A 15,557-nucleotide genomic window follows, 5' to 3' on the forward strand; every position below is an offset into this window, starting at 1 on the left:
AGGCACCTCCCGGCTCCCAGCGATGATGAAGGAGCCCGAACGTCGTCCCTTCCACGTCTTCGCTTCCTCGACTCGCTGTCTGCTCCGATTGTTCTGACCAGGAGTCGATGAACTCTCCAGCAGCGAGGAACTCGCCTTCGCGTCTGTTACACCGTGTTCATCGACCGGCGCGAGGCAGGCCTGGCTGGAGCTAGTAAGCATTATTTGCTCAGAAAAGGATCCATTTTGAGCTGTATAATAGTAATTTAAATCACCTAATACGTTATCTGCCCAACTTGAAGGATCTATTCTTTTGAAGGAGATGTGGATCAACTCAATCCTTTCACGGGACCAAATACAATCGAAAGGGAGATGTGTTTGAAGCCATCAGCAGGAAAAAAATTGTTCCTATAGATTTAGGTCCACCAGTATTAGCAGTAACTGGGTTTAGCTGTAATCAGCACTGCTGGATCTCAGCGAGACATGATGCTGAGGAAACCCTCAAACCTTCGCAAACAAACATCACTGAAAACCTGAACCCAGGCTGCAGCTGCAACCCTCCCGAAAGCTGAAGCTGCGGTCGCTACACCCCGCAGAACGAGTGCTGGCAATGGATTTTTGAGGCAAGCACCAATTTGGTGCAGTTTCCTCTTAGACTCAGGTGCCAGGAACATCAGCTGCTGCTATCAGATTTTCAGGAGCGAATTTCAATAAAAATCACGCATCTCAGAAGGACGCGAGAGCCATCCATGCCTGTGCACTGACAGCTACGTCGAATTAACATAAAAATTAGGTCTTTCTAAACACCTGCAAGAGGAAACCGGCTCGCAGAACAAGCTACTGAAAAAAACCCCAAATTACTATTCAGGGAGGCAGTTGTCAGAAATAAGATGGAGGGTGGATGTGTTTATTTACACGCAGCAGTGCCAGGTACGGGCTGCAGGTCCCAGCACGCTGCCCGGCGCGGTTCCTGTAAGCGGTTGTCTCCTTCACATCCCCAGCCCGCAGTCGGTTTCAACAGCAAGCGCCGGAGGTGTGTGTTTAGTACTGACGGCTTGTGAAACCGTTCGTACAAATCCCAGGGTATTTTTAGCACGCAGCAGGCCCGGAGGTCAGCTTGCGACGGCGACACCAAATTCAGTGGGGAAGTTTGAAGCTTCGTAGGAAAGAGGTGGGGAGAAGTGCCTTGGGGACTTAGAAGCACCGGTAATTTGTGATTTCGGGTCTCAGGGCAACCTCTGCCTTTCCAAAAAGCCCCGCAAGGCTCAGCCTGCACATCAACAAATGCCAAAATTTGACAGCAAACGTTAAAGCTTTGAGAAGGACGACAGCTTTGACCGAAACTGAAGGAGCGAATCTTCCAGCTGGGGGAAAAAGCCCTTCTTGGCTTGGTCACCACCCGATGCAAAACCCAGCAGGGTGAACTGCAGGACTGGGATGGGCCCCGACCCATCACCTCCCCTTTGCCTCTCCTGCGGTTTGCTCACAACTGCGTGTGCTCAGGGAGAAGATCCAGCTCCGGCACCGATGCACTCTTTTGAAGAACAATCCTCAAGAGAGAGGGTGCAGGGTCCGACCGCCGTGGCGGCCGGTGCCTCTGCGCAGCCTCCCCGGCCCATGCTGGAGGAGACGGAGCAGCAGCCGCGCTCTGGTGACAAACTAAATTTCAAGTTAATAGGGGAACGCACACCAGAGGAGTGAGCCAACCACAGTTACTGACTCTTATCTCACACGAAAGATCTTTCAGTTATTGTGGGTAGTGCTGAAAACATTAGCTCTGTGATGGGCGTTGCTGGAACCGGCGAGAAGAAACCACACGTGTCAAAGCTCTTCGGCAAATCCATGGGGCACGTCGGCTCGGCTCCCGCCTCCCAAGAGGTGTTGGCAATGTGGCCAGAAAAGGCACGGGGAAGGATATGGATGGTCCGAAGGTAGCAAATGGCTTTGGATGGACTTTGCTGAATGAAGGTAAGTGATTTTAACACTCACCCACTCAACAAAACACGGCACTCAGCTCCGCACAACACCGGTATCGATATGAGCATCACCTCCACGCCTGGATGGATTCGTGCCCTTCTGAGGTGCTCGCTGGAAGCCTCCACTTACCTCCCACCATGCGCGCAGCCGGAACACGCTCAGAAAACCCCACAGGTGCCAGGACACACACACACACACCGCCTGAATGGTATCTGCATCAGCCGGCAATTATTAGTCAGCGTAGCTGGCAACGTTCTGAGTACTCAGATACAGACGTCTCAAGGCAACGCTGTGCCTCCACCTCGATATCCACCTCGCTCCTACCGCCTCCGCACACACCGGCACTCTTCTCGGCCCAGGCCTTGCCAGTGTCATCGCTCACGCCTCCACATGATGCTCTGGGTCACGGGGATTTATTGCAGTAAAGAAAAGAATTCTCCTCCTTTTCCCTTATCAAAGCGAACTTCTGAGAAAATAAGTACATTACACAAGGTATTTTAGATGAACACCCCGATACGTTGACCTCAGCCTTTTCTGCTGTCTCCAAAAAAGAAAATAAGGGATTATGAGCAAATTATTTAATGCCATGAGGTTTAGTCAAATTTTAAGCAAGGGTGACACCTGTGTAGAATTTTAAGTAAAATAAAAAGCTTGCCTTTCCACGTGAAACCAGGCTTTAAGCCACCCAAACTTCAAGTGGTTCTTTCATTGCTCCTCCTATTCCTATGAGATATCGTAATTTTAAATATTGGATAATTTGAGTCTGCAGCTTGAAGGTTTCTTCAGAACGTCAGCTTCTTGCTTTTTGTAGACAGACTGATGACACTGCAGCTAATTTGCTTAATTAGCGATTTACAGAAAGATCTCGTTACGAGAACATGAAACCCTCCTAAAGAAACGCTTTAAGTGCAGAATCAAGAGACCATCGATTATGATTTGTTTACTCCCATCTTCCACGTATTTTTGGGCCACGCTATTTCTACCTGCAGGCCCTGCGATTCATGGCGTTCTATTTCCTAAATACAAACCTGGCCTCTGCAAGAGGCCATGCGTAATCGTCCCAGGCTTCTCCTAACAGGAGGATGCTGCTTTTTAAAAAGTCGCTCTGGGATGAAAAGGAACGAAGTCAGCACATAAAATAAACACACGCATCCAGGCGCCGTCGCACAGCCCAGACGGAGTTTCCCCCTTGATTTCAGCAGCTTCGTTTCTATGACTCCATCTTTCCTTCCTCCAAGCGCTTGGCTTTTGCTGACCACCACATCCAGGCACACAAACCCTTCTTCTAATCTTGCCACGGAGCACAGGGAGAAGGCTTGCACAGAGGTTCATTTGGTAAGAAACAATAATTCATGCAAATCCCTGCTCCGAGCAAATTCCACAGCAGTGCATCTTATCGCAAGCCAAACAAAAAGTACAGATGCATTTGAGAACCGTAAACCTGCATTAAAATAATCTGCTCTAGTTACAGCTTGAATTTCCCCCTCTCCCTCCAACGACTCGGCCAGTAAACTCTCCACCAACCCTAAACACCAACCAAACCGTCGATGCCACCTGTGCTAATCAGAAGCGTAAATCCCAAGCGCAATATAACGCACAGCCTGTGTTAAAGTACGACAGACGCAACGCCCGCCGCGCTCGCCCACGGTACCTTCTCACACATCTACAGTCCGAACAAATGCAAGAACAAAATTGTGTCCGTGGTGTTGGTCTCACCAAACACCTCACCAGGCTCCAAAGCAGAGCATCCACCTCTGCTGTATTTTGGGTACTGGCAGATCGCAGATGTTTGATATTTGGTGGGAGCTCAGACGCAGCTCTACTGCCTCTTCAGGCTGGTACATTGAAATGTTGGAGAAGTGTAGAGCAAAGATGGAAATCATAGAAGCACGGCATGGTTTGGGTTGGAAGGGACCTTTGGAGGCCATCCAGTCCAACCCCCTGCAGTGAGCAGGGACATCTTCAACCAGATCAGGTTGCTCAGAGCCCCGTCCAGCCCGGCCTTGAATGTTCCCAGGGATGGGGCATCGACCACCTCTCGGGGCAACCTGGGCCAGGGTTTCACCACCCTCATCATAAAACATTTCTTCCTTAGATCCAGCCTAAATCTGCCCTCTTTTAGTTTCAAACCATCATCACCCCTTGTCCTGTCACAGCAGGCCTTGCTAAAGAGGTCGCCCCCGTCCTTCCTAGAGTCCCCCTTTAAGCACTGGAAGGCCCCAATAAGGTCTCCCCACAGCCTTCCCTTCCCCAGGCTGAACCACCCCAACTCTCCCAGCCTGGCCTCGCAGCAGAGAGGCTCCAGCCCTCGGAGCATTTTGTGGCACAGGGTCCACTTGCCTGAGCAGAGTCAAGACAGCTTTGTGAGATCTTTTGGATACGAGGGAAAGGCCGCTGCACATTTAGGAGCCTACACAGTGAGCGCAAAGACCCTCTTTCCCACTGCAACAGGAGGCTGAGACCAGCAGCGAGCATTGCACTGTGCTGACGGTGCTTCTCAGCACAACAGCCACGGCAGGAATGACCCAGGAAGGCAAGGATCCAAGGATCCAGGTATTAAAGGAGCATAAAAACTACTTGTAAAAACACTTAACTCTGCACGCATTTGTATTTTCTTTTGCAAGTTTGTCCAACAGTTCAGTGCTTTTGAAATCAGGGATTTTCCTCCATTTAATTAATCAATAATTGAATACTCTCCTGCCGCATTTGGAGATGGTCCAGCTTTCCACAGAAGCTCAAGATGATGAAAATAAACTAATAAAATATTTTTAGGGCTTTTTTTTTTTTTTTTTGAGAAGGCAAGTCAGAACGTGAATTCCAACTCAACCACTACATTTCAGCAGAACAAAAAAACCCCTGTGCTGAGTGCTCTCAAATAAGAGTCATGCCCCTTCCAACTCCACACCAACAGAGACCTCATTATCCTTTGGGGGAGGAAGTCGGATTTTTTCCACTTAGTTACGTTCCCAGGTAGTTCTTAAATAAGATTTCCCTTCCCCTGTGTTTAAAGGGACACTTTAATACACCAAGTTAATGCCTTGGCCGGGTGCTGCTCCGTACGGCCACCGCTGTGTACCGAACCCTAAAATAGCGCGATGGCTGGCGGGCCACTGGCGAGCGGGGTTTTATTTCGAGGAGAGGACAAATGCCAAGATGCCAAAATTAACGACGCTTCTTCCTCCTACCTTAATTATCGTTAGTAAATCGTCCGCCTGCATGTCATTAGGAGTCCATAAAGGTTCTTCTGGTGGCGGCCCCTGCAAACAAACCAAAAAAGGTGCTTTTAAAACCAACGAGTTAAAATTCACCACCATCTTTGGAAAACAGTATTTTTCCTGCCGCCAGCAAGGTGATGCCAGTTCATTTTACCTATATGCAAAATACAGCTTTTCATTATTGCTCGAGCTGGAGACACACTTGAAAAGAGGAAAATAACTTTTAAATGCAGAAGGCAAAATTGCAGGAGTTGTCAGGGTTAGAAGTGCTTTCGGGCAGAGGCAGCAGCAGGCGGTTACAGGTCAGCGGCAGCAGGTACACGTGAGAAGGAGACTCCGACGTTCACAGCCCTGCCTGATATGTCACCGCTGTTTGGGGTGAAGTAAAGCAAAGCTTAGGAGGGTCCACAGCTAGAAGAAGTAGGTAATTTTTGCCATAGTGAGGGCATCGTATTCACCTCGAGCTCCTACGAGTGAGTATTTACCCAGCCACAAGCGGTTGGAGCATTTGGAAAAGCGGCTCTGTGTACGTTCATTTATTCCCATCACAAGGAAGGAGGTCCGAAAGCCAGCCGGCGGTCAGCGGGAATTCCGATGGCAACGCACCAGTGAGGCAGCCGCCACCGGACTCCCCCAAGCCCAAACCTCTCCGGATACAGACTCCGGCTGTAGGGTCAAGCTCAGTCCTACAGGGAACAGGCTGACGTTCGTCCCTGGGGTCCAGGTGATGGGCAGCGATGGTTGTGCTGCTCTCACACCTCTGCACAGACCAGCCTCCCTCCCCAGCAGCTCCCCATGCTCCGTAACCCAGGGGTGCTGCAGGGGCTCACAGTTCCCTCACGATCCCCACTTCTACCCGACAAGGCAACTCGCTCCCACTCCCTCCATCTCTGTTCTCCACCCCAAAATATTTTTTACCTACATCAGCTCTGAGGCAGCAGCGGGCTCCTTGCAGGATTTTGCAGAACCAACCCCTCCTTTCACTAATCCCATCTTCTGGGCTGATGCTATAAAGTATGAAATTAGAGACCTGAGGCTCTTCTAGATTTAGAGCTGAATATATTTAACCAAATTAATATTTTTTTCCTATCAACATCTTTTCCCCCCAGCCTTGGGCAGGATGCGACCCAGCCATCTGCTCTGCCGGTGCCAAGTAGCTGCGGAGCTCAGACTTAATCCCCGGGTGATCTCCTCGCTGCTTTTCATCCTGCTCAAGTGTTGACTCGAGCACTTGTTCAATTAGGCAAGTCTCAGCACTTCAATCAGATGGGTGCACAAGGCTGAGTTTTACCTCCACAGAGAAGAAAAAAATCTGATTTAGTCGAGTGTTATAGAACTGGGAGCTTCAAAGCAACGAGACGCAGGGATCGGGTCTGCTCTGAACCACTGCCCAACCCGAGCAGACCACCAGCAACCAGCAGCGTCCATTTTAAGAGAAGTTGAGAGAGAGCAGATTAAAAAGACATTGGATCTGGCAGGGAGGAGAAGAGCTGGATTACTTTCCTGATATTTCTTTTTTAAGGCAACTGGAGAACGGCTGAGGCATCTGCCTTCTCTGTCTCTGTCTCAAAGTGAGCAACCCCAGAGGTGTCGAACTCACTGGTCCCCCCACACCACCTTCCTTCCTTCCGATCCAGCGTCCCCCCACACCTCCCAGCAGCGCTGCTCGCCCGGGGCAGAGGGGTCTGGGGCTGCTGAAATGCCTGTCCTCTCCTCCCTGCGCAAGGGGAACAAGGCCCCTTCACCCTTTAGCCAGAAAATACGCGGTTAGAACTAAGGGGTAGGTTTTGCGGGACCAAATCGGGAAGTTGGTGTCAGCAACTGCGCCGTCAATATTTTCATGGTTGATTTATTCCTTCATTCACAAAGCTGCCAGATTCAAAACGCAGCCTTGGAGAGTGCTGAGAAGTGCAAGAAAATCTTTGCATTCACCTCCAGCTTTAGAAAGACCTGATGGAAAGAAGAAGTCCCCTTCCCTGCTGCTACTAGCATCGTCTGAGAATTCAAAGGGAATCAGCAATGAAGCTGAATTCTTACAAGGCCTGGAGCAAGACACACGCGGCGTACGCTCACGGCTCCTTCCAGGATGAGGCCGACATCTTACTGAAGGGAAAAACGTACGCTGGAAGGTAACAAAAAAAAAAGCAAATGCAAAGGCAGAATGAAAACAGAAGAGTTTATAAAAACTTATAGAAGTCAACGCAACATGTCTGAATGGGTTTTAGAGCCGGCTGCATCTTCAGATGGCTGTAAAAACAGATCAGTACCAGAAGATGAGAGTAATTCATGGTGCGTGACTTGCAGTGAGTCATAGACCTCGTTCCTTCTGACAGGTGAGAGCACAGTGCAGGCACGCACTCGGGTCGCTCGAGTATGTAAGAGTAGAAACATCTTCTGTTACAAATACTTACAAGAATATCTTACATCCACATCTGTTAGAAACTACTCATACGGCCTGCGCGTAGCGGAAACACAATTGCCAAAGAGCAAACATCCAACAGAACTGGAGGGAGGCGGCGCGTCCCACACCAGGCTTACGCGGCCCCGGCCGCACACAAGCCTCTCCCCTCTTGTGCCATGCCCCGACCCCGCTGTGCCCCGGCACGCCAGCAGTGTCGCCTGCTTGCCAGATAATCCTCCACGGCGGCAGCGGCCCAAGGCTCCGGTGCAGTCGGCTGCCTGTGGTAAGCCACGGCTGCAACCCACCGGCCTCGGGAACCGTGGGATTACTGTTTGTAACTACTATTTGTTTATGTTAGATGTATATGTTTGGGTGAAAGCAATGTAAGCAGGTAGATGTTACAGCAGACCAGCAGTAAGGAAGACACGCTGACTGTAGGAAAGAGCTTCCATTCTTCACGGCCAAAATTCAGTTTTCCAAGTCCGGCTGCATTGGGAAACCCAACACTGACCTGATCCAGGTGCTTCTGGACCACGCCGTAACATAAAGCTTCGGTTATGAAAGAGACCCTGGGACTCAGCAGCCAAGCGCCTTCCAGTACGGTGCTGTGCCGACAGGCTAAAGACTCCTTTGCAAACCTTGCAAGCACGACGAAGGAGAAGGTCTGCCTTGTGCTCTTCTATCTTAGATTCACAAGACAAGCAGTTTTATTGGTAGGAACTCAGGTGAACTGGTTGTGTTTGGGTTTTTATTTAAATGAAGAAACGGAAGATTAAGAGCTGCGTGTTTGCAAGCTCACCTGCAAGGCTCCATCCCCTGGAGACGGACTGGTCCAAGGGATGGGCCATTGACTGGCAGAGCGCAAGTTAATGCCAGGTGAGGCCACACCTTGAATATTGTGTTCAGTTTTGGGCCCCTCAGTACAAGAAGGAATTAAGGATCATCAAGTCCAACCATAAACCCAACACTACCATGTCTCCTAAACCACGTCCCCAGGTGCCACGTCTGCACGTTGTTTGAACCCCCCCAGGGACGGTGACTCCCCCACCTCTCGGGGCAGCCTGTGCCAGGGCCTGACCGCTCTGGCAGGGAAGGCATTTTCCCTCATCTCCAACCTAAACCTCCCCTGACGCAGCCTGAGGCCGTTCCCTCTCGTCCTGTCACTGGTGACTTGGGAGCAGAGACCGACCCCCCCCTCACTCCAGCCCCTCTCAGGCAGCTGCAGAGAGCGAGAAGGGCTCCCCTCAGCCCCCTCTGCTCCAGGCTAAACCCCCCCAGCTCCCCCAGCCGCCCCCCAGCACACTTGTGCTCCAGACCCTGCCCCAGCCCCGCTGCCCTTCTCTGGACACGCTCCAGCCCCTCAAGGCCCTTCTTGTCCCGAGGGGCCCAAACCTGAGCCCAGCACTCGAGGTGGGGCCTCCCCAGGACCGAGCACAGGGGCCCCATCCCTGCCCGGCTCCTGCTGGCCACCCCAGTGCTGACACAAGCCCGGGGGCTGGTGGCCTCCTTGGCCACCCGGGCACTGCTGGCTCATGCCCAGCCGGCTGTCAGCCAGCACCCCCAGGGCCTTCTCCGCCGGGCACTTTCCAGCCATCGGGTAGGAGACCCAAACCCAATTCACAGCCGGGTACCGCAGTTTACCCCCTATGTTAGAGCTGCCAAACCTCTGCAGCCCAGCTGCGCCGCTCTCTGTAGCAAACAGGCACACTTAAAGTTGGGGAATGAATACTTTGGTGGACATAAGGCATCCAAAATGAGAACTTTTCTCAAGCGGCACATTTCTGTGCTGGACCGTCCCGCTCACTATGGAACAATTTTACAGCACGACACCATTTCTTTTATAAAAACAACGAATACAAGCTCACAAACTACAAGCTCTCCTTTGGAAGAACCTCTGAAAAAGTGCTTCGGGAATGGCCGCACGAGGCGGGACTTCAGGCAACGACAGCAAGTTTGTTAATCAAGAACGTTAATGGTTTAAAACATTACACACAAAAATGTTCAAGGTCTGGGGTTGGCAAAGGTGGCCTACAGTTATAGGACTCCTCCATCTCTTATTAAAATAATTAAAATAAAAGTAAGGCAGGTATTAGTTGGCTAGACAGCCCCAAATCCCGCCGCCTGCGTAATCCGCCTGAAAGCCAAGTGTATCAAGGCAAATTAAAGCTGCCTTTAATCCATGCAAATCTCAGCCCAGGAATCTTTTATTCTCTTACCTCCTGCCACGAGTTTAGTCCTGCCCCGCACCCCTTCGCGCTGCCAGGGCTGCAGGAGCAAAACACCACGAAGCACCGTATTTTAGCAACATGGAGAAGAAATTTTGGACCTTTCGCACATTTTGGGGCGGACGCAGCTTTACGCTTCCCTGGTTGGGTTGAGACCGAACCCCATTCCACCTGCGCTTGGTTTAATCATATGTATCGACACACATAAATTAGGGCAATTTGTGCATAAATTAGGCTGTGTCATTATGCTATTTGGGATGCTATGATTGTGCCGAGCGTGTTTGCAATCTGCCACAATCCTCTGGGAGAGCACGAGTGAGCTGCTGCAGCCGAAAAGGCCGGCGGCTCCGCCGGCATTGCACTGCGGCAGGTACAGCCGCGCGTCGACCCAGCGTGAGCCTAAATAACGAAGGAGAAGGGGCGAGGAGACCTGCTGGGACGTGTTTGTTTCTTTTTGAAGCGATAATGGCTACCCTCAAAAAATAACTCTACTTCTCAAACATCACGTCCAAGCCTCCCTCCATGAATCATGAAACGGGTTGATTTATAGATCATAGAATCACAGAATCATTAAGGTTGGAAAAGACCTCTGGGATCATCAAGTCCAACCGCCAACCCAACACCCCCAGGCCTCCTAAACCATGTCCCCAAGTGCCACATCTGCACGGTGTTTGAACCCCCCCAGGGACGGTGACTCCCCCACCTCTCTGGGCAGCCTGTGCCAGGGCCTGACCCCTCTGGCAGGGAAGGCATTTTCCCTAATACCCCATCTAATCTAAGATGGGGGCTGAGAGAGGCTGCTAGAAAAGTAAACCACCATGGTGCACACACCAAGGTGCACATGAGATAAAGAGCAGGAGACTCAAATCCCCCGCACTTTGCTTTATCAAATCGAACACGGAGAAAGAAGTTGTCCTCACAAAAACCAGAGCTGCCGCACTTTACCCCTTCCAGTCCCCACCTGAACTGCAACAGAGGCCGGGATGATCCCTGGCTTAAAAGAAAAAAATCCCGAAATCTTACCAATTGAAAAAATGAGGATAATGGAGGAACAAATTAACTGCAAAGTGACAGCTTCTCCTTTTTGAGATCCAGTTAAATAGCCATTCACAATCAGGTCTACCTCATGTAGGGAATTATCAAGGTAGACCTTCAGGGCCTCTTACCAAAACATGGGTTTTTTAGACACCCTCCAGGTATCCTGCAGCCCGAGCCGCGAAGACCGGCCGTGCTCGGTGCCCCCAAGCAGAGGTCGCCGTTGCGGAGCTGCCGATGATGCTCAGCTCCAGCTCCATGGGCTCTGTGGGTCGGGTGCTGCCCTGCGCCGCCCTCCTCGTTATGGCTACCAGGGGACGCTCCCGGAGTCGTTCAATTTTCCTACCAAAACTGGTCACAGATTTAGCTGTGAATGGGATCATTAAGATGAAAAATCCTACCTGCGGGACTTGAGCTCTCCCCCTTCAGAGGGAATTGGAGCTCGGTTTATTCTCCAGGATCCAGCCAGGAGTTTTGCCTCCAACAGACGCGCTGGCACTTTGCCTGGCTAAAAAAAACATACAGCTGACGAGCGCCAAGCGCTAACCTACCACTAAAAGTGTTAAAAAAAAATCAGCTTTGGGCAAACCATATGGTAACACTCACTGTGCCACAGGTGAGAGCAAATACAAAACACTCTGTAGAGCACAAAATAAAAATAATCAATTTTCAGAGAATAACGGTGCTTAAATACCAAACGAGCCCAGAACAGACACCCAGGTGAAAGGTTTTTAATGCCTTCGACCTCAGCATTCCTGCATTTTTGTATTTCTTTGCTGCTTTGACCCTATAATTATCCAGAGATGGTTTTTCCAGCAGCACCCAGAAGCTGCCCGGCTGCAGCGCGGGGACGAGCTGTGCCCCGCAGACCTCCCGGGCTGACCATATTCCAAAGCCCTGCAGAAGTACCTGGAAGATCAGCGATCAACACCACAAATCCTGTTTAGAAGCAGGCACAGCCACAAACCCTCAACTCAACCCACGGCAAAGGAAGCAGGAGTAAAACGAGTCATTGCAGGAAAGGGAAAACGAAGGTGAAAGGATGAAAATACTAAAAGGGCAGGGGCACAAGGGAATTGGGGGTTGCATAAGCAGCAAGAACAGGAAGCAAAATTGAGCTGCCCCAGTGGCGGGGCCAAAGCAATTTGCAAGGCACGAAGCAAAAAAACCCACAGCCAGCTTCCTTCTGCTCTCCCGCAGCGCCCCTCCAGCACGAGTGGCTGGGGGGTGGCTTTTTCTGCCCCCACCCAGTCTTTAAGCAGGACCCTGCTAAGTAGTGTAGCAGGGAAAGAAACTCATCCCTCCCTCCCTAAGAAGTAACATGGACACTGGCACGGGCCAGCACCAGCACCTTAGCGCCCAGCAATTCCCAAGCCCCCCCGAACACCGAATACCTTGTCAGAGGGGCAGCTTTAAAAACTCTTCTCTCCGCCCTTGGTGACAATTAGTTTAAGCCTGTCACCAGCAGATCAGTTTTGGATTGCAACGAGGCCAAAGCTATACAAAAAGGTTTTGTGCAAAGACTCTCCATACCAAATCCATACCACAAGCACAAATACAGGCTGGGAAGAGAATGGGTTGAAGCAGCCCTGCAAGAAGGACTTGGGGGTGTTGGTTGATGAGAGCCTCAGCATGACCCGGCGATGTGCGCTCGCAGCCCAGAAAGCCAACCGTGCCCTGGGCTGCATCCCCAGCAGCGCGGGCAGGTGGGCGAGGGAGGGGGTCCTGCCCCCCTGCCCCGCTCTGTGAGACCCCCCTGCAGCGCCGCCTCCAGCTCGGGGCTCCTCAGCACGGGAAGGACATGGGGCTGTTGGAGCGGGGCCAGAGGGGGCACAGAAATGCTCCGAGGGCTGGAGCCCCTCTGCTGCGAGGCCGGGCTGGGAGAGCTGGGGTGGTTCAGCCTGGGGAAGGGAAGGGAGACCTTATTGCAGCATTCCTGTACCTGAAGGGGCCTATAAGAAAGCTGGAGAGGGACTTTTTAGAAGGGTATGTAGTGATCGGAGAAAGGGCGATGGCTTTAAACTGCAAGAGGGTAGATTTATATTAAATATAAAGAAGAAATTCTTCACTCTAAGGGCGGTGAGGCACTGGACCTGGTTGCCCAGAGGAGCTTTGGATTTCCCATCCCTGGAAGTGTTCAAGGCCAGGCTGGACGGGGCTTTGAGCAACATGGTCTAGTGGAAGATGTCCCTGCCCATGGCAGGGGGTTGGACTAGATGGCCTTTAGGTCCCTTCCAACCCAAACCATTCAATGATTCTATGAAATCACTTCAAAAAAGGAAAATACAAAATATGAGCTGGCTACACCATCAATTTGAGCAGTTTCTGGTGCTAAGAAGGGAATACAGCAAGATGTAAAAAAGAAGTTCAATAAAGTTCTTCACTGCCCTATTTCCCCTCAAAGCATAAGGCCAATTTTGTTTTGTTTCCGTCACAGTTTCTCTCATTGCTGCTGACGGGAGCACACCGCGGGGCCCCAGCCTGCGAAGCTGCCCCGGCCCCTGCCAGCTCTGAGCAAGCGGCACGAGGCGCTGATCTGCCTCGCCACGGCAATTCCTGTAATTCCAGTCTGGCAAACAACTCCTAGTCTGACAACGGGACAGCATCCAATCGATATCTCCTCTCTTGTAAAAAAGAATTAAGAAAATCCAGCCTATTTGCTCTACCTGCCCATTTACGGGCAGTACCGCCGCGCAGGCATGGCACCAACAAACCCTGGCAGTTCTTGCAGTTTTGCCTGTTGTTTTTCCTTTCATCCCAGCAAAAAGCGTGTCAAAGCTAAATGAGCAGTCAAGAGCAAAGCAAGCATCTGGCTGCTTCCTTGATGACTGAAGAAGCTGGCCGTTTTCAGAAGGTAAAGCTTTCGTACGCTTCTACCCAATGCAACTCATTTTATGGTCGGACTCGATGACCTTTAGGGTCTTTTCCAACCTACATGATTCTACAATTCTAACATGCAGCCACCTTAATTTTGGTGCCGGTGCTTCCATACATCCTAACGTTTCTAAGCTCCATTCATCCATACCAAACTAACCTAGAATTTCCATCCCCCAAAATACTTCATTAAAGACCAAAAAAATAACCATTTTTCCCGTAGCCGCACTAACTGTGGACCCGTTCCACCCCAGTGCAGACACCAAACCCTGGCTAAACCCACAGACCCAGTGTACAGCGCACAAACCTACATGAAAGGGTTTTGTCGGAATGGTTTTGGTCACCATGACACACCTGATAAGAGCCTGCAGCAGCAACACACCCAGAGATAAACCAGGCGGGTTCAAATCTTCAAACCCCAATTATGCACCCTGACCGAGGCGGGGGAGAAACAAATACATAAGAAAAACAGGCCTTGTGTAGCCAGACCGTTTCCCTTGGCAAATCTCTCTGCTTTCCTTTCCTCGCCGTATCCGTGTCCCCTTGTGTCTCCCCAGCCGCCTCCCGGATCCGCTCCGGTGGACGGGCTGCAGGGCTGGTGCCCGAGTGTCGGTGCGGCAGCGCAGCCAGGAGCGCCCGGCAGCCTCCTCCCGGTCCTGGCAAAATTTAGGTCTCGCTGTTTCTTAAGAATACTTAAGAAGAAGCAAAGAGACAGGGCAAAGCTGTTTGAAATGAGGCATCCTTCATACATTGAAGTGGTATAGCTGGGAATAAAAAGAAGCCCGGGCATGTGGAGGCGGCCACCGACGCCGAGAGCCGCATCCCGGGAAGTCGGCGGACACACAGCTGTATGCAATAGAATGCCTCATTGTCATCAGTTATGATTTGATAGTCAAATATTGGCTTATGGACGATATGGATATAAGTAGCTACACAAACAAGCCGTGACCCTACCTGAACGCATCTCGGGAGGGCACTTCAGTCGTCTTGAGCTCCGTGCCAGGGCCGCTGGAGCTGCTGCAAGTATCGTACACAGGGCAACGCGCAGCCCAGTCGCTGAGGTCTCATTTCTAACCCAGCAAAACATTTGCAAACTTTTTATTCCTCTTCCTCTTTTGACTTCCTTAATGAATAAACATACTTACAAAGGAGGGAAAGAAAAACACCCCATTCGAACGCCTCGGTTGCCCTCTGCGCAGCCCGGGTTTGCTGGGAGCAGCTCGGAAGGGGCGAGGGGACGCGAGGCATTGAGCAGCGCAAGGGGAACACGAGCTGCCACGGGGCAGACGGCACGGCAGAACCGCACGCAAGCTACCACGAGGGCAGTTTCTGCCGGCGGCGCGGGGCTGGCTCCATTTTCGGGAAGGCGTGCTAATCCGAGCGGCTCATCGAGCAGGGCTGCTGGGATATACGGCTTGTTTGCAGGCCGTACCCTATAGGTCTGGGAGAAAACAAGTGCAGCAAACTGGCGTTTGTGCTTCTCATCCCCAGATTCTCCAAGTGTTTTGGAAAAGAAAAATCCCGCATCCCCAGCAGGATGTTTTTTGCCAGCTCGTGAGTCCAGGAATTCCTACATCCAGCGAAGGGGATACGTGGGCTACTCCGTACCCACACACCGGCCCAATACGGCAAGCGCAGCCATGCACCGTGTTGCCACCACCTCCTCCACTGACCAGTGCGAACCACCGCGATGGAAACCTCCTTGTCCCTGCCAGGAGAGGTTTCAGTTCCGTCACCCACGCAGCCGGTTCTCCTCCCCATCGTTTCACTAAACCCAAAGACTGCCAAGTCACCGGGCAGAGCTTCAGCTGCTCGAAGGCAACCGGGAGCCGGTTTTAAGGCAGATCCACG

At 51.5% G+C, this 15,557-nt stretch overlaps 1 protein-coding gene across 4 annotated transcripts in view; it reads right to left on the minus strand.

Moving 5' to 3' along the window:
* PTPRA (protein tyrosine phosphatase receptor type A) overlaps positions 1–15,557 on the minus strand; it is a 133,881-nt gene that overhangs the window by 68,221 nt on the left and 50,103 nt on the right. For all 4 annotated transcript variants that reach the window (XM_064448854.1, XM_064448856.1, XM_064448857.1 and 1 more), the window contains one exon: positions 5,142–5,213. In XM_064448854.1, the coding sequence (XP_064304924.1) occupies positions 5,142–5,213 (72 nt within the window). Of the gene's footprint in view, positions 1–5,141; positions 5,214–15,557 lie in introns of those variants that run through there.

This window comes from Phalacrocorax carbo, chromosome 4, assembly GCF_963921805.1.
Source record: "Phalacrocorax carbo chromosome 4, bPhaCar2.1, whole genome shotgun sequence".
NCBI lineage: Eukaryota > Metazoa > Chordata > Aves > Suliformes > Phalacrocoracidae > Phalacrocorax > Phalacrocorax carbo.